Source organism: Anguilla anguilla, chromosome 3, assembly GCF_013347855.1.
Source record: "Anguilla anguilla isolate fAngAng1 chromosome 3, fAngAng1.pri, whole genome shotgun sequence".
Taxonomy (NCBI): domain Eukaryota; kingdom Metazoa; phylum Chordata; class Actinopteri; order Anguilliformes; family Anguillidae; genus Anguilla; species Anguilla anguilla.
Window position 1 is genome coordinate 10,719,566 of NC_049203.1, and position 19,729 is coordinate 10,739,294.

Consider the following 19,729-nt stretch of genomic DNA (forward strand, 5'->3'; position numbering starts at 1 on the left):
ATGCATGAGAGTGCCCTGGCCTTTAATTAAGCATTTCATTAAAATTTTAAGTAAATTTGGCTCCACTGGGTGTATAGTACTATTTGTAAGTCCTCTGAACACAGAATTACCAAGAGCTTAAGTACACGCCCATAAACTTTCTTGTTTTAAATGTTAAGATTTTCTGACACCACAGCATTGTGACTAGCTTCTCATAAAACCGACTCTTTAAAAGTGATGGTCTCATGTGTATGTCTGAACATTCAAATGTGTTGTTTGATCTCATTATTTGTTATGGTCTCTGGTTCTACCAAGTTGTGAGTCATTAAATCATTTAGCTAAAAACATGTGCCATCAGCCTTTCTCTGTGGACGCAAATGTTATAATGAGAATACGTCGATGAAACCAATATCACTCAAGAAGTATTACTTTAAGCACACTGAAGTTAAAGGATTTGCGAGACAAAATCACATGTAAGTTAAGCAAAGTATGAAATTAATCGTTGCCCCAAACAGCCCCCACAAGATTCCGGAGAAATAAGACTGTGGCCTTTAAATGCCTTCTCTTTGACATTTAGATTTTCGTTTAACTGCATATTTGTGCCTTTTCATCTGTCAAGTAAAACCCGTCGAACACATCATAGAGAACATAGGAGTTTTGTTACACAATACTTCAGATTTAATACTTTAATAGTTTTTCGTTTGTTTTAGTATTCTGATGAACAACTACAAGCGTTTCGTTCATTGGCAATCTGTCAACTCCAAAACGAATTATTCATCGGCTAATCATAAAGTACAAAGTTCCACTTCGGTATACACTTGATTCTGACTTGCGCTTTCCACGTCTGGTGGCAAAGGGGCAATAACGTGCTTCATTCGATAAAGCATTACTATCATCAAGGCCAGCAGAAACAATAACAAGCAAATAAAAATTCCAAGGTAGGTGGAGAAACTGGGCATCTTTATGTCCGGACGTCCCATTGTTGAGAAAGTTGTTGTCAAAATAGAATAATCGGTGGTGTTGATTGGAAGGACGGAATGCACATGAGGTGATGGTGTAGCAAAGTTCCTCCAGATGATATTATTGTCCAGCATGATGACCATCAGGCAAGGTGGTGATTGGGTTTCTCTGGCGGTAGCCAATGGCTGCGTGAAAACTGTAACCAGTCCTGAATGCTTGTTGTATTCCTAGGTCGTATATCTCCGTGGTTGAGTGTACCGCCATATTCCACGTCCGTACATAATCGACATGTAACTTTATTGTTTAAAAAAAATCCTTTTAACTTTCTTGATCTTGTCTGAAAAATGTCCAGAAAAATGCGCTCGATTCCGTTCAAGAGCATACAAAACGTGAGTATCGTCTGTATGCTACTGTACGAGAACACACTTAGCTTCTTGTCTGCCTTTCTTGTCAGCGCACCTCAACCGATTTCTTCATTGGCAATCTACTTACACTCCACAGTCACATAGATGTTCGTTCCGTGACCGAAATACAAAACACCTCAATGAGCACAGATCACTGAGACACTTGGTTTAACGCCCCCATGAAGCTGTTGTGGTACGACAATGCATTATTTATATAAATAAATAAAAATTACCTCCTTCTCCCTTACAAAAACACTCTTTCACAGAATATCGCCACCGATTTGCCAATGGCATTCGGGAAAATAAACATTGCCGTTAGTACTCTTCATATAAGCTCAGAAAATGTTGAAGTTACCGGGGAAAAATCCGAATGAGCTTACATTTCATAGTCTTCCATACCTCATGGAACAGCGAACGTGGGTAAGTGAACGCCAAGAGCGTCTGATTAATTTTTTTTTTGGCTTGCTTGAATTAAGGCTATCGTTGTACGACCCCTATTTCTCCCACATACCAAGTTGAACTCAATTTCATTCCTATTAATGGTTATATAATTGCTGAATTGATGTATTGTTATTATAATAACAAAACAGGACGTTCCCCCCAGTTGCCCACAAATGCTGTTTTTACATAGGATTGAATTATATACAGACAAATATTAAAATAGACAAAAATTGATCAAATAAACTAATACAATAAATCCCTTTTTCAGGGCATTTTAAGAGGTGGTGCATCCATTTAGAGCACAACCCGTTCCAACTCTGACTGTGGTCAGGAATTCTTTGACTCTGTGCTACATAGTAATGGTTTCTGCCCAGGGAAAATCAGGGGTGGGGTGGGGTGGGTGGGGGTGGTTGGGGCAGTCCCTATATGCTGAAATGTGGACACCTGCTCACAAAAACTAAACTATTTGTGGAGAATGAAGAGTCCAGAGATAAAACAAATGACAAGCCTAATTTGTTTTGTTTAAAAAGAAGTTTTGGGAAAAACTATGGAAGAACAAGAGACTGGCTGTAACAAAAGTGAAAATGCACACAATGGGTCCCTAGGACTGAATATGAGAGCCGCTGGTCTGATTAAATTTAATTTCTCACCATTACTTGGGGGTGCTTATGACACTGATGACATTAAATTATTATCTTCACAAATGTCACAATACTGTCACAAATGTCACAAAATGACACCAGCCAAACCTCAACTCTGCTGCAGCGCTGAAAGATAGAAATGTACTGGGTGCACGATAGCTTAATTTCCTCCGCCCTCCACTCTCAAGCTGTGGCAGTCATTGTTAAATTTAGGTACGCAGAGTCTAGATAGTTCTATATTCGTACAAAAGCCAAGGTCACGGTCAATTCTGCACTGCAGATTTTTTCTCTTTTTTTTCCAGCAGTGACGTCTGTATCCTTTTCAAGGTCTCTTGTGAGGCATAATCAATTCTCTGCCAAGAAATATTATCACCTCCTCTGGTGTGAAAGATGGTGAGTTCCTTGCTGTTCATTTTTCCTAGATATTGATTGCCTTTCGGTTTACACTTTAGAAACAGGAGAGAATGATTCACAAGCTATAAGTGAAAAGGGCCATTTTTGCATTTCCTTAAGGCACAGCCGAAGCTTTATTTCTATCTGATTTGATTTTTTATATATGTTTTCAATATGATGTGCTGGTGCATAGTAACTTCTTTGCTTGTTGGTTACCTCCTTGTAAATTCTGTTATACCTTACATTGGCAATATTTTAGGCCAGAGTTATAAGCTCAGTTGTGTTCCAACAGATTTTTACCCATCAATTAAATTTCATATTAAATAGTCACAAGCTGCAATTGTACACCCAGGCACAGATGTTAAGGCAGCCTCTTCATGCATCAAATCATTTGTAGATGTGCTAAATGCAGACAGACACTTCAATCAAATGCAATATTTACATTCCCGAAGGAGATCTGTGCCAACCCTCTGGGATTAGTCAGACAACAATGAATAAAAAGCACGCTGCTATTCACAGATAGTCAGATAGACTATTTTAAAATTGTCACAGATATTTGTAAAAGAAAACCTTTGTTTAATGCAATATAAGTCTTTGGAACAGTTAGCCAGCATCAGAAGATGTTCTTTAATGGGGATAAAAGAATAAAAGACTGTTGCAAGGCCAGGTAGTGCCAACTAAGAAGTACATTATGTTTCTACTGTAAACTTTAATGTGTCGTATGGTAGACAATGTTGATCAGCTTAGATTCTTACAACTTTTTATAGTTGTGTTATTCACTTTGAATATTGTTTTATTAGTCAGTATGCATGCACTGTATCAAGACTGAAATGGACAGATCATTTTCCATTATTCAAATGAAAACATAATATTATCTTTAGTATGGAAATAATCTTTTAATCTTTTGTTCAAATTTAATATTCTCTTTTAAACTTGTACAAACATCAATCTGGGATTTAAATCTTTTTCACTGCGATAAGGCCATCGTTTCGGTCAGAACCACTGAAGTGTGAGAGGTGCACGTGAAATGAAGGTCTATGGTTCTGATGGCAGTGCAGGCCCTTTACCTAGAGAGAACGGTATTAAATCAGGTGACCAACGATAAGTAGTTCTTAGCCTTTCTGATGGGCTAATCTGAGCTCCATCTTGAGAGCCCTTCATAGCCTCTCAAAGGTACATCATTTCTGTACAGTAAATTAAACAGCTTTTCATTCTGGAGTATTTCTCCTCTTTTTCTGTTTCTCCCCATGCATAATTTATCACTGTCCTGTTGCCATGGTAAAATGGCCAGTGAATAAGTCCTGTACGTTTTGGGTGACACGTCTTGTTGTCCTTGTTCCTCTGAAAAATTACCAATTGACCATGCTGGACTATAATAGCAAGATTGAACAAGCAATTAATAACTTAATTGACTTGCGCCCCCAACAAGCCATTTAGTATATGTTGGTGTAATTATCTTTTAGTCAATAAGTCAATTATTATTTTGTAAAATAAAAAGGACAAAATTATACCCTCACTCTTTCATATCCTCCTCAGAAGATTTTCTTTTTTGACGTAATACAAGTGTCTAGGATGACAAAAAAAATTAAATGTGAAAATATTATTCGTTTTTATTGAATGTCCCTTGCAGTGTTGGTGTCAGCATAGTATAATATACGACTCTTGAGATTAAGACCACCGACTCATGTCCCCTACAGGGGACAACAATTAATTGCTGGGTCTTAGGACGATATGTGATTGGGGTAAATGAATTTAAATTGAGATGAGCTCAGTTAGAGGATGAGCTCAATGAAACAATGGGGCAGAAGAAGCCTTAGTGGAAAAGTTTGTCTTAAGTACTGATTTGAAGACCACCACTAAAAATAGTATAAGACTGCCAACCTTTTAAGGGCATCACAAACCTGTAAGCCTACTAAAAATTACTAATTGCAAGTCATAATCTGCTTAGCATGGGAGTACTGTCTGGAAGGTCACCACAGAGTACTAACTGTGAAGGCACTGAAATATATTGACTGAGTCTACCATCACAAACTGCTGACTATGGGGCCGCTTCCTAGAAAATCACTAGAAACACAATGACTGCAAGGCCGCCACACAGTACTGACTGCAAGGCCGCCACACAGTACTGACTGCTAGGCCGCCACACAGTACTGACTGCTAGGCCGCCACACAGTACTGACTGCAAGGCCGCCACACAGTACTGACTGCAAGGCCGCCACACAGTACTGACTGCAAGGCCGCCACACAGTACTGACTGCAAGGCCGCCACACAGTACTGACTGCTAGGCCACCACAAAGTCCTTTTGAACGGAGGCTGAAAGTCTATCTCTTGTTAAGGACCTCAATTGATTTATTTGTTTTTTTTTCTGTGTCAGTGAATGTACTGTATAAGAAAAATTAAGAATACTTATGCTGTAACCAAACAAAGCATCAAAGACTAAGAATGACGTTTATCAAAAGTAACTTTAATGAATTCAGGGTGTGCCCAGAGATGGTCATATGGTTATACGACTCCAAGTCTATGAGACCATCTTTGAGTTATAATGTATATAAATGACTGGGTAGCTTTACATTTTTGCTAAATTAGTTAAAATGTTTGTGAATGTAGTTTGCCAAAAGAACGAGAGTGATGACTTATCTAAATGCAGAGTTTGCCTTAAGAATCAGATAGATGACTTAAGTGAATGCTGGGTTTGCTCAAAGAATCAGCATAATGGCTTTCCTGACATGCAGAGCAGAAGACTTAGAGTTTTAATTTCACTCTTAATGGGAATGATGTAATCATTTACATGGCTTTTGCAATGTTTTTAATCTAGCAAATAAGTGATACCTACTGATCTTTTCCTCTGATAGTCTCCTTTCTAAGGTTCAATTAATTTTAGTTCTGGCATTGCCAACATACATAAATACAGAAATAAACATGAAAGACATTTTTACTCATATTATCTCTTACATTGCTGACTGTCAGTAAAGCAGTTTGACAGCATGTTCTGGAATTAGGGATTCCCATACTGTTATTTTAGGTTCTACACCTTTTTGAGGGATACCAGTACTGCTACTAAATTAATTATAGACATGTACACATATGTAGTGCATTTAAATAAAATGGCTGAAAAATCCTTTTACAGCTCCTGTGTCTCATAGCCTCAAGATAAGGATTCTGTATTGCTGCCATCCAGTGGTGACCAAGTATCATAGCCAGCCAAATTTGTCCAATGAAAAGCTTGAGCAGTAAAGTCTTCAATAGATATCCACTCTATCCACAAAAAATAATCTATGTTTTTAATATTCTATATTTGAAAAATGTACCACTATTAGTGCCTAGAAAACTACCTAATGAGAGAGTTTGTTTATTTTGCACTTATTCGTTTGCAAACAAGTCACTGAGGAAAATGCTGGTCAGAAAACCTTATGTTAAAATAATTGTGACATACCTCCATTGAGGGCACTGGCTGTAGCATAGCAACAGAACAAAAATGAATGTCTCTCAACCTCAGGTTATTTTAATAATATATGTGGGTGGAGCCTGAAGGCAATATGCCCGAATGGGGCTATGCCTGTGTTATCAGATGCACTGACTGACAGCTGAGCTGATGATAGTGTTTGAAAGGGCGGCAATCAGGGGCTACAAAGCAGCCGCATAGTACGTCCTTTCCGTGGGAGAGTTGGCCCCAGCTCCCATAGAGAAAGGGACAGGCTCCCGTGGAAAGCTCTGGATCTTTGTTCAGCAACATCAGCGGCATCAGTGCGTTCTTTTCACGGGCTGCCGTCGACTCCGCCGCCACAGGGGCGCGCGTGAAGGACGGCGGGCCCCGGATCGACGTGCTCTTGCGCTCACCGCTCTCTCTCTCTCTCTCTCTCTCTCTCTCTCTCTCTCGTGCGAGCGACCCGGCGCGTCTCATTTCAGAGCCAGTGTGTCAGCAACGCCGATACCGAGCGCGGAAGCGCTGCACTCAAGTGCGGAATGACAAACAGCGGTGAGGTCAAAGTGGAGCTGTCTGTTCACGTGTAGTGTAGCGTAGCATTGCGTTTACTCGCGGGGGCAGTTGGCCACAGGAACAAAGATCATCTGATCCCATTGTAGCCCCTCCAATACTGGCAAACAGAAACAGCGGGCAACAAAAATGGCTGTTGTTCACCTGACTGATCTCTGATTTTTTTTTTACAATCCAAGCTAGCTCTTTGTTCAATACACAGTGCCTTCAGCTACTGCACAATGAATGAATTTGAGCATTACTCCTCTCTCTGTAATTGTACAACTTTGATCCATTTTCTCCTGATTTCCAGATTTAAGCTTCAACGGGGTTTCTCAAATTACACTGGCATTAAGGAGAACAAAGACTTCACTTAAATATCATTTTTTTAATCATTGTGTTATTTAACTCACTTTCATGGAAATATTATTCTTTTGATGATAGATAGACCTTCAGCTGTTAAAATGCATTGTGCAACTTCCCATATTTTGTGTTTAAATTCTATGTTAAACACCATGTAAATCCCCAAAGAGTATTGCCAAAGTTATTTTGATCTAGTCTTATTTTAACTTAATGTCAAGTATGTTTTCTGTTATGAATGAAGTATGAATCTGGGGATATAAGTCTTCAAAACACCTTTAAAGCATTCTTTCCTATTTCCTGTGTTCTCTCCTATTTTCTTTATACTCTGTTCAGAACACATTTTGCTTGTTTATATGTACCTTCCAAATATTTCATCAGATGCTCTTTGACAGAGAATGTTACGTTTTCTTACATACATTTATACAACTAGATATTTACTAAAGTAATGCAGGTTGAGTACCTTGCTCAAGCATACAGTAGCTACACCCATCTGCGAATCAAACCTCGGGCTGCTAGCCTAGTTTTCTAACCATTATGCAACGTTGCCACAACACTCTGACTCATAGTAAGATGCGCGTTAAGTTTTAAGCAAATTAGTGCATTCACACTGTTTACGTGTCAGAACAAAGCCCGCAATGTCAAAGTACTTATTTCAAGAACAATTTTTTTAATCCGGCATATGGTGCATTAGAGCAGATAAATAAGGTTAAATTGGTCTGTCTGTTTCTTGTTCTCATCAGCGACAACATTAAAGCGGCAGCAGCTGTTGTGGGCACGCAAGCAGAGTAGCCTATTTTGCAGTCAGTGGCATCCCAGATTGCACCCCTTTTGCGCAATGCACTGCGTTTGATAGACTGGTTTCCCGTCAGATCTCCATACAGGGCTCGAGTCTGCGTGTCAGAGGTGCGTCTCCTGGGAATGGCTCTGGCGGAGCGGAGGATATTTCAGTCACAGCGGGTTTCGGCACGAAGGATACAAGCAAAGCAGGTGGAACTAGAAGGCAGCCATCTTCTGGGAGAAGACTACGGTCTGACATAGTTGTGTATTCTTTTAAATATGTCTATTTTTTTGCAGATGCCTCTTATGAAACCACCCACCCATCCCCATATTTGATTTCCCTCCACATGAAATCAGTTAGGTTAGATAAGATGCACTTTACGAGTCCCACGGGGTGATCTGTCCTCTGCATTTCACCCATCCTAGTCTGAGCAGTGGGCAGTGAGTGCAGTGCCCGGGGACCGACTCCAGTTCTGAGGCCAGTGCCTTCATCGAGAGCAATGGCAGGAGTATATCTAACCTCACATGCATGTCTTTCGGCGTGGGAGGAAACCGGAGTACCTGGACAAAACCCATGTGAACATGGGAAGAACATGCAAGGAACCTCCTTCTTGTGAGGCAACAGCGCTAATCACTGCACCGTCGTGCCATTTCTGTTAAGGCTCAGAAACAAGGGTGACTGGATGGTTTTTCAGGAGCAACCATCCAAAATAGCACAACAGAGTCAATATTCCCTTAGTCACTGTCATCACATTGGGATGTCACTGTATAATTGTGTGGTAACAAAGCCAAAGGGGGTTTTAGTGTGTTTCAACACGAGTGATTCAATGATTCAAGTGATTCAAGATGTTGATAGGATAAATAATCCAAAAATAATTGAGTCTTTAATTGGTTGTTGATTGAAAGGAAGCCAGTAATACCTGCAGACACTGCAGCCCTCCAGGGCTGTAGTTTTACACCACCAGGTTAAACCACATTCGTGGCGACTCTCTAACAGGGGTCGAGAATCTTCTTTGTGTCGTTACCTTGTCCATTCACTCTTACAGTGATGTGATCATGGTGAAGCTACCCTGAGTTCTGTTCTTCCTTTCGTCGATTCTTGCTTTCACCTTTTAGGATTCTTATCAGTCTCCATAAAGCCAGCCAGCAGTGGATTTATTTTTAACATGGGTTAAAGTGCAGCCAGAATAATTGGCATTCAGCATGGTCTTAAAAACACACGGCACACTTTTAAAATGTCACTGTGACCAAAAATAATAAGAATTACCTTCTGGCTTGTGAATACAATAGTTTAAGGCAAGAAGTAACACAGACCAATAAAGTGTTTATTTATGTCTTAGTAATTAACAGCGTTGATGCACATGGTGAAAATGCATAAGAGAAGGTTTTGTATCTGAAATTAACTGACATTGTGGCAAGGCGTGACTGGACACTAAATAAATAATTCAAAGGATTGTGTTAATTTCGTAAACATATGACAAGAAACGTTGTGCAGCAAACAGACTATAGCAGTCAATAGAAATTAGTTAATTTGTTAAAAACGACGCTATATACCAAGCCACTGAGTCCAAGCCTAACAGGCAGCCCATTAGGTGACTCATTTTAGAAGAATTCAGGTGGTGGCAGTGGTGTACCTGTGTATTTTAAACTAGTCCATGTCTTTTAAGAATTGGTCCTGGGGGCTGTGGGGTATACTGTGAACAACAAACTTTCATCTTCCATTTCCAGAAGATAAAGCATCTTGACTGCCACATTTTGCTGAAATTCCATTGTGAAGTTTCTGTGTTAGTCCAAATGAGTGCATCTTCGGGTATTTTAAAGGCATACTATGCAGGATTATTACCTTCAAAACATAAAATAACCATGTTCTGTCTTATAGCTGAAGTTCACAAAGGGGATTAAAAGCGATGCAAAACTGGCTTTTCTGTTGGACCTGTAAGTACACTTACCTCTTGCTATCCAGCTAGCTACCTTAGGTAGCTAGATAGCCGAAGTCGAGTACTCCGGTGAGTCGGCGGGGTTGGAGACGGAGAGATCTTTTGATTGTAAACACAGGACCACACGAAGGCTAAAAATAATCCTGCCTTTAAACATTCAGGACAAGCTATCCTGTCATTTGATTGGATGTTTTGTGATGTTTCTGATTCTGTATAGTAGCAAACATGCCTGCCTGGCTATAGCTTTGCTAACAACAGTTTTGCAACATGATTCCAACTGCGAGGGGTCCGGCATTTTGGCAGTGAGATAATTAATATCACTGCACTGCCAAGCTCTGCTGTTTTCAGAATCTTCTGCTTGCAACAGTATTTTGGAACAGCAAAGTAAATTCTGAGTAAATATCCGGGCCAGTCATAATAAAATACAGAACAAAATAAAGAGTCGTTTGTGTGAGTTTAAAGCCATGTGGTGGTTGGTATGCTAGTGCCAAGAACGTTTGGGTAGGCTGTGCGGTCTTCAGTTCTGCGCATCCAACGGGGCTTCGTCTGTTTTTAAAAGACTTTCTGTTACGTCAGACTTTTGACATATTTGGCGCTTCATAGCACTGCCCATTCAGTGAGTAAAGGCGGGGCTGGGGGGCTAGGTTCCCTCCTCTGTCTATTCACCAACTGGCGTAACTGGCGTAGCACGGAAACCTGTGCGCGCACCCACGGAAAATAGTGGGCTGATTTGTCTCTTCCATGCTTTAAGTCGAGCTGCATTTTCAGGGTGGTGGAACGCTGTAACTCAAAAGTTTTTTTCTCGTACATATTTTTAGAAAATCTACACGGGGAAAACCAGGTCAATGTAATGTGAGAAGATGTCCGTAAATGAAACATACGTATTCCGACCTTTCAAACTGATCTCCTTACTTTGTGTGTTTCTTGCCCTGTGTTTGGATATTGTGGCTTTACTGAGCCCTGCTTGGGTTACTGCGGAGCGGTACTCTCTGTCACTATGGGAATCTTGCAGGAAAGTCGGAGCTGTCTTGCAGTGCTCTTCGACACTAAGGACTGGTAAGTTGCTAAGTTTGAATTTCTCAACAAGCCTGTAACAACTAGCGTGTTGAATGTAAAATGTAGCGACGTTGGCAAGCACCCTTTGTGTTTAATTGTGGCAGTAGCTTGTCGCAGCCTCAGGGCTACATTCTTGACCAGAAAGATAGATAATTTAGAAAAGCCAGCCTTTTACCAAAGAGCGATCACAATCAACCACTATTAATTGTTTAGGGAGTCCTCTGTACAAGCACCGGGTTGTTCCCAAATAATTAAAGAGCAGCGCAAATGTTAGTAAATATTGTATCTTACTTGAGTAACGGGTATGCTACCGTAATTGGCGTATAAATTGGATAGCTAATTATCCCAGCAACTTGCAGTTATCTGCGATTATACCGTAGCAACAGGCTACCTTATCCACAGATAGGTTCATTGCCTCCCTGATGTAAATAAACTGGTATCCCCAGGTTGTCTACTGCACATCCAACCATTTGTTGCGCTCGAAGTTTTCTTCTCTTTCCACATCTGTAGCGTGTGATGTTGTTCCGGACGGAAATCATAGGTGTTTTCTGTAGGGGGTCGTGTTAATGGACGATTAAGCCAGAGTGACATGCCATCTGGGCGCTCTATTTAACCCCCTTTTCACTGTGGTGTGGGCGTGTTGCGTCAATGGCAGTGGCACCTACGGACTCACAGCTGCGGGGGTTGTTCTGTGGGGAGGGGTTGTACGATTTTGTGGACCGTGGTACGGGCCATTGTTTATGCTTCGTCACAGTCGCGCAGATGGGATTCCAACCACTCTACGTTTGGTTTATCAGAACATTGGTCCAGATGACCAGGGACCTCTCCATTTTTTTATGTTAAACAGTACACCGTTAATAATTTGAACAAATTACTTCTCAGTGAATACCATTTATGCTACAGCTAGTCTCCCCTAGTGAGAAAAACATGCGTGCATAGTGATGCAGATTACTATATTATGCCTGTATCTAAAGTAGACATTAATGTAAATGTACAATGCACACAGATGCGCATATTGTCAGTTTTTGTATTACCTATGGAACAAACATTAAGTGTTGCTCCTATCAGGTTGTAATAGACTAAACCTGATACAGCACTACCGGTCCAATGGTCCCGATATTGTCTGCCTGCCTTCTATGGTGTGCTAACTGTGCCCCAGGTGGATATGCACAGAGTTTATACTGTTTTTCCAGCCTTCAGCCAATGTTTCGCAGATTTTTTTTCTCTAGCGCTTCCATGCCACATGGCATTGACACTGTGAAGGCTCCTGCCACTTTAGTGTGGGGGAAGCAGAGCACAGGCAGGTAGCAGATGGGGTCTGCGTTTGAAGAATCTGCAACACGGGTTCGCCCATGGGAGCACCCACCCCACCCCCACCACACACGCCCAATTCTCCAGCAGGGAGCATCCATCGTGCATGAATGCACACTACACCCGCCTCCCCCAGTATGTGTTCAGAGGAGCACAGCTGCAGCAGCAGATTCTCTCCAGCTTCATTAATGCCACACTTTCATGCTCTGTTTGTACCCTCGCCCCCCCCCCCCCCCCCCCCCCAACGACTCCCCCAGCCCCTCCCCCTTCCCTGAGCCCCTGTGAAGATGCACTGTTCTGTATGCGTGAGTTAGTGATGCTCAGTAAAGCTACACAGTTGCTTTTATCGCAAGCATCAAACTAACCCCCTCCCCCAGGTTTTGGATGGGAGCTTTTCTCTTTTATTTCCCCACAGAACTGGTCAGGTGATGTAGCTCACTCATGTAGCGCACACGTTCTCCTTCTCATGAAGGCTTTCAACTTTCTGTTGGTTGTATAGCAAATAGACACGCAACCTGACTGTCTGACAGCGCTCTTCTCCTTGGGAATGCTGAACGGGCCTGACAGCTTGTCTGAGGGGGGAGTCTCCTCAGGGTCAGGAGAATTTGGTGAACCGGGAGACAACGTGAATTCGCACACTTGATGTCAGAGCTTCTAGAATGCCTTTGACAACAAATCAAGGCCCAATTAGGCTCTCTGAAGAACTCCTCCCCTTGTGTGGTTGGGCTGGATTGAGTTGTTATGAATCACTCGGTGCATTGTGGGAAGAGAAAGGGTTAAGGCTCAGGGGAAGTGCTGGTCAGGACAGGTTCAGTGGGCTGGCTGTTTATTAACCCCACAAGAGAAGTTAGCCTTTTCCCGGGGGCATGTCAGGCTGCAGAGGCCAGGGATATGGGCAGTGGGGCGTGGGGGGGGGGGGGGGGGGGGGGCATTCTATTGCGGGACAACAGACAGATGCACGCTTTGATGGGAAGCTTGAAGAGGTTACCGTGGCAACATGCAGGGCAGCACAATGCTTGCCCGGACAATGGGGAAAGGTCCTGCCTTTTGAAACAGAAGCTAGCGGGGAGTCCAGCGTGTCGCCCGCGCGGAGAATTCCTCTCTTGTCGCGGTCAGGTCACACGCCGCGCGGCTCTTTCTCCCGCCGATCGCCGAACGCGGAGAACATGTCCGCCCGCGTTCGAGGAGCCCGAATGTGACTGATGGCTGAATTTGTACGGCCTGCTTCAGAGTCTGATGGCCGTTGCTAACGCTGTGGAGAGCTGTGAGGAACAAACTGTGACACTGCCCTCCCACCCCCACCCCTCAAATCACCCCCCTGTTTGTTTTGTCCTTCAGATTGGCAGGTTGCCACCCTGGTGCTGCTGCTGGCTGGCGCGGTGGTCACTCTGGTGGCCTTCCTCATCGCCCTCATCTCCATGTGCAGCGGAACGCACCGGAAACACTACCGAACCGTGGCCATTTTCCTCTTCACTGCAGGCAAGCGACACCCCCTCCTCCTCCCCCCCCCCCATCCGCTGACAGCCGCCCACACAGAAATGCATCCTCCCTTCCACCCTAGCAACAACACTGCGCAACACAGGAACACGGAACACCCTCCTGCTTTTGATTCCAGACACAACACTAGCTACTTTTGGATTGCACCTTACACAAACAGAATTACATAAACTTCAGTCTAAACTTCACAGGCAAGCAGGTGTCTGGCTCTTGGTGCGTGTCATTTTCACTGCAGACCGCAGCCTGACACACACATGCCTGGCCACAGTACTCACCTTCCTCTGTGTCAGAGAACGGTCAGCTGACCAAACAATGAGCCACAGGAATGCCTCCCATAAGCACAATGTAACTGTGCTTCTCTGGGCCCGATCTTTCCGAATACTAAACAACTGCTATGAGATACAGCGAAGAAAAATGATCTCCAGGCACATCCTATTTCGCGAGAGAGTACTCCTGTTGCCAAAACATGGGTTTTATTCTGATATCTGATATGAAAGAGGGTAGATTCACAGGAGCCTCTCGGTTTATCGAGTCCCGCGTGCCAGAGGCACTTTTCGCGGAACGTCAGTGGGTTTTTAAAAAACATGGGAAGCCTCGGCGTATCAAAGGGCCATTTTAATATCATGACAGCCTTCTCCACGGAAGGGGACTTGCACATGCTTATCACGTTACGCTTAGAGAAGATGAGTGGCCAGAACTGCTTTTACAAGTGCGTTCCGGTCTCACAGGGTTGGCAGTTAGGTGCACAAAACGGGCAGTCACACAGTCACTAATGAAGTGAAGAATGCGTGGACTCATGAGAACTATTCCTAACAAAGCAATGTTGTTTTCTCGTCTGAACCCAGGGACTCCATTGCGTTGCTGTTTTTGCTGTGTTTCTCTCTCTGCCGTGGATTTCATTGCTGAACGTACGCAACATCATATCGACCTCGAGGCTTGAAATAAGCTCCTTGGGATTTATTAGGCTAAATGTAAAATATGTTGATTGAACAGACGCTGTCTAAAGCTCAACTAGCCGCTACCCTGTGCGTATCTCTGTTCTACTCGAGTAGGTTATGAGAATAATGTGGATACCAGTCGGATTAGCTTCATTTAATTTGAACTGCCAAACAAATCAAATTTTTTATAATATATAATTTAATAATTCAATTCTAATTCCCTTTGTTAAATCTTAAATATAGTAGCTGAACACAAGTGCTTTGCAAAACTTGCCATGAATTTTCTTCTGCTTTTCTTTTGCCAAGTGTTCGAAAATACAAAGACGCCTTATAATAGTTCAAATCTGTCAGCTAACCTCCCGGCGTTTGCAATTATGGCTTTAAATGGACCCATTTTTAAAATAGCTTGGAGGTAATGGTGCTGAGGCCAAGGTGTGACTGTGTGTCCACGTGCGCTCTGTTAACAGAGATGCAATTCTCACTGGCGCCTTCCTTTCGCGTTCCCAAGTCCGACAGGAAGGAAATGGGCGGCGTTTGCTTCGGCTACAGAACGTTCCCTTCTGGGCCTCTCTCTGTGTTTGTGTTGCGTCACCTCCCTAAGAAATGGCGTTGCTGAACAGGGTGCTCCTGGAGCAAAATTTTTTTTAAGGAGGCCCACTCTGTGCTCTTGTGTTTTACAATGCGGCCTTTCAAGAGCAGGCAGCCTGAACACTGAACGCTGATTTGTGCTGCGAGGAAAAGTCTCCGTCTCCGTGGCGTTACGTGCACTGCGCCAGATCATAAACAGCTCCCCAGCTGCGAGCGTGGTTTAAGAATGGTACGAGAGTGGGGAAAGTTTTTCCTGATTTCCTTGTCTTCTTGCGGAAATCTCGCAGGTTTATTACCCTCTGGAAGGCGCTGATGTAAAACGCTGCTCCCTTTTAGTGCTGAAAGTCGTCAGAGAAAATCCCGCCTTTCTAAATGTGCTAGCTTTATCTTGAGACCCTTTACTTACTTACTTACTTTGAAAAAAGCCCCCTCTCTCCTTGTAAAGATAGAATGAAGTAACCTTCAGTGGGGTTGTTTTCCCGCCAGTGTGTTCAAGTAGTTCACAATTGTATGGGCTGGACTTTATTTGAACAATTATTTTTTGTGTTAGCTTTTCTCAAGAGCGTTCTGCCACAGTAGCTCAAAGACCAGTAGACCTGTAATATGCTTAAACTGTCTGACAAAACATGAATGAATTTGTACACACACACACACACACACACACATACGTACACACTGTGCAATGGTAATTGTGAAGTCGAAGTAACACATTTACCGTATCCAATTTTAGACTAACACTGGAGCCATTTTAAAGAAGCATGCTGTCAAATGTAATTATTTTTCTCAGAGAGGGCAAGGCCTCTCATTTTCCATTACCGAAGCAGCCCTAATTACATTGCAATATCTAAACAATCTAGTAATATGATATATTACAGAGGAGTCTGAACTCTCTGGCATCCTAAATTATTTTCCAGTTATTTTCCAATTGTTTTATTTTTGTCACCATTTTTTTTAGCGGGCTGTGCTGATGGCTCTAATTTTGATAGAGTCCCAGCTGTATCTTCAGAGAGAGAAATGACATATAATACTCAGATTTAAGTACACGTTTCTGTTTTCCTTTGTTAATATACATTTTTATAGAACATGTTTTTGGATTTTATCTAAGCATTGAAACCATTCTTGGTTTTGTTCATTTTGTCTTTGCCTATTTTGTATCACTTTCTGGCTCGTGAGCTAGGTAGCTTTCAGCATTTCTTCACCAACGGAAGTTTTCAGCAGCAAAATATCACGAGCTTGTTAAATAGCAGTCATCAGTCATTTCTGCTACTCAGAGATTGCTGCCTAATGACATCGCTACTTTAGAAGACACTGTATACATTTAGTATGCATTAAACAGCATACTGTGTGGGCCATCAGGTGGATGTGCCATCATATCTAATTGCCTCTCTTTGTGCTGTGTCCAGTCCACCATTACAGTAACATATTGTTATGCTATTAGGCAGGAACACAAGGTGAAAAGTCGCAGATTACCACAGCTAGCTGCAGACTCCCCTCTAGGGCTTTTTTAGCAATGACTCGTCTCGTCTTGTCAAAGCTCTGTTTCCATTATAGGAGGCCACTTCCCCTTTAAACCCGTAGCTACCGAACTCTTCAGAGACTTTTCCCTTCTAAACCAAGTTTGATAACCTTTTCACTTAACAGATGGAGCAGCCTCCATTAAAATCTTATCTGAATTCATATGAGAAAACCCACAAACACATGTCCAGCTAACTACATCTGTCTACTTCCACTAGCTGATTCGCAGAATGCACCCAGCATCTGGCTAACTGAACACGCACCCTAAATGCATAAATTATCAAATAAAACATTTCTGTTCCTCTGTGTGTTTCTCTGAGATTTCCTCCTACCTTGCAGCAGAACCAATTTGACGGTTCAGACAAGACTGCATCCCTGAAAAAATATTTCTGGATCTATACATAATCTAACCTTGCACCTCTGCTGGAATTTCCTGTGTTCCAACCTTGACCTTAGCAACTGTCCTTGTGTTACTGAAAAAAGAACAAGCAATCCATGAAAATGCAAGTCATGTTAGTGCACTCACCTGCTCTGGGACAGCTATTGACTACTGGCTGAGGGCTCCTCACTGAGCTCAGGTTCAGCTTTATTCACCCCAGAAAAATATAGATGTTCCAGCAGCTGAGGGATGTTGTTTTTAATCTCCTTAGCCGAGTATGGATGTTTGCTCCTGCTGAACGACATTATTCGGAAATAGTTATTTCCTGTGACCCTGTTTGTCTCTCATGAAATCTTGCAGGTATGTGTGTGTACGTGTGCGTGTGTACTTGTGTATATGAGCTATATCAAATTGGCTTCGATACCTATCTCTCAATTGGAATTGTGTCATCCTCCAAGCGAGAACAGTCTTGATTGTTTCAAGGAATTGGTGTTAATTCAACATGTCCTTCAGCTCATTTTTCATTTGAGTTGGAATAAGTACCTTTTGGAGTTTATATGATATATCTTTTCATCACAACTGTTATCTAATTTCAGAAAATGCTACATTTTTCTACTGGTTAGCTTCTTCTGTTTCCCGTGTTGAACTTGACCATTTTGTTTAAGTAAAATTGTGTATGAATAGCATATAAATTATGTGTTTTATGGTTCTTCTGTTTTCATCTCAGAACCTTTTCAAAAGCCATGGATAAGCTCACCTCAACTTTTCATCTGGAAAAAAGCAATTTGGCGAAAGGTTAAAGCTTGGTCTAGTGGGACAAGGTGCACATTCTCGGTTTAGATACTACCCCGAAAAAAACAATATGTTGGCTACGGCTACCTTTTGCGCTGCCTCTCTTACTCCATAATCAAAATCATACATCTCAATTTTGCTGCCAAGTTCCTGCTACAGTCACACATTGTGGTCCTGTGTAGCCTCTGCATAAATTTTGCATGAAGTCGCTCTATGCCTTTTTAAGTCCTTTCATAAAGCTAGCCTGGACCCGAAGCTTGTGTACACATGGGGAGAAAACCCATCTTGGGTCAGTTACGGTGCCCTTTGGAAGCGAATGAACAAAAACCCCAGGACAGACATTTTTCACATAAACCTGATTTGTCTTATTCACTTACTTTAACTATACATCAGGTGCCCCATCTGTACATGTAAAGATTGTAAATAATGTTTCTTGAGAAGTGTTTTCTATATAAACACCATTGGAAATTTTGTATGTTCCTCCACCGTCTCTCCTTGTGAGTGTTTTGCCTGTCTTTGAGAAATATGCTTAGAGCCTCTGCCAGGGCCCCCAAACGATTTCCCAGCGGTTGACAGGCACTTCCTGGCCCGATGTCTGAGTCGGTCTTTGCTTCTTGTTCGCAGTGGTCCTTCAGGCCTGCGCCCTGGTCCTGTACCCGATCAAGTTCATCGACGGCACGGTCCTGCAGACCTACCACGAGTTCAACTGGGGCTACGGCCTGGGCTGGGGGGCCACCATCTTCATGCTGGGCGGCGGCATCCTCTTCTGCCTCCGAACGGACATGTACGAGGATGCCTTGTACTGAGTCCTCGCCAACCGCCGATAGACTTCGGGCAGCGGGCTGGTCTGTTTTTAGCCGAGTCTGTCTGCTGACCAGCGGGAGATATGAAGCATGAGGAGCAGCTGTATGGAGAGACCTTCCATTGTATGCATGCCCCCCCCCCCCAGTGCCCCCCCCCCCACCCTTGTGATACTGGAAGCCATGATCATGCACAGAAAAACAGGCTCTTATCCTGCCTCCATACAGCCTTCCTACTGATTTCCACCCATACAGAACAAAAGAAAAGTAGAAAAAAGTAATGCTTAGCTTTAACAGGTTCAGTGTTTCTGCTTTGGAATTTCTTTTAAGCAAAGTCTTTGGCAGTTTTGTATATATTCCTATTTGATTTCAAACTGCAGAATGTTTTTTTTAATTTAAGATGTGTTTTGAAGAATCACTTCCCTCACCTGTATTGACATTATTATCAAGTTTTCCATTAATTCTGAAACAATTGATGGAGCGTATTGGCAAAATTTCAGGAGTAGGAGAACCTTCTCCTCGCTCCTTGCAATGCATATAAATGAGTAATATTGGTTTCTTTGACTTGCCATGCACTGGAAGTGAAAAATAAAAGGAATTGTCTAATCAGCAGAATGACTTCTATCTTTGTGCTTCTGAAGGTATAAAAAAGAGCAATGATACTGGAGTTTTATTAATCATTTTCCATAAAAATGCACGCGTATCATATATTGTTCCGTAGATTTTATTGTGAATTAAATAGTGTTCTTTCTATCTGTACACGTATGTGTCCTAACTGTAACTGTATCTCTAAATTTAGCTCATCTTCTCCATTGGTGTCTTGGTGAATGTTGTTAATTTGCCTGAGATATGGTGAACACTGTAATTGTGTATGACCTTTTGACTTGATGTGGTACAACAAACGTGGTGCCAGTGATCGAGCGCATTTTGTAAAGGAGTGGCTGGAAAGTGAAAACACGTTCTTTTTTAAACTTGCTTTTGTTT

General features: G+C 42.4%; 1 protein-coding gene across 1 annotated transcript; it reads left to right on the plus strand.

The window, feature by feature from the left end:
• Positions 1 to 10,551: 10,551 nt before the first annotated feature.
• Positions 10,552 to 19,357, plus strand: LOC118222413 (transmembrane protein 47-like). The gene is made up of 3 exons (XM_035407997.1): positions 10,552 to 10,925; positions 13,575 to 13,715; positions 18,570 to 19,357. Exons 1-3 carry the CDS (start codon positions 10,730 to 10,732, stop codon positions 18,749 to 18,751), a joined length of 519 nt encoding a protein of 172 aa, XP_035263888.1. The 5' UTR covers positions 10,552 to 10,729; the 3' UTR covers positions 18,752 to 19,357.
• Positions 19,358 to 19,729: the final 372 nt, after the last annotated feature.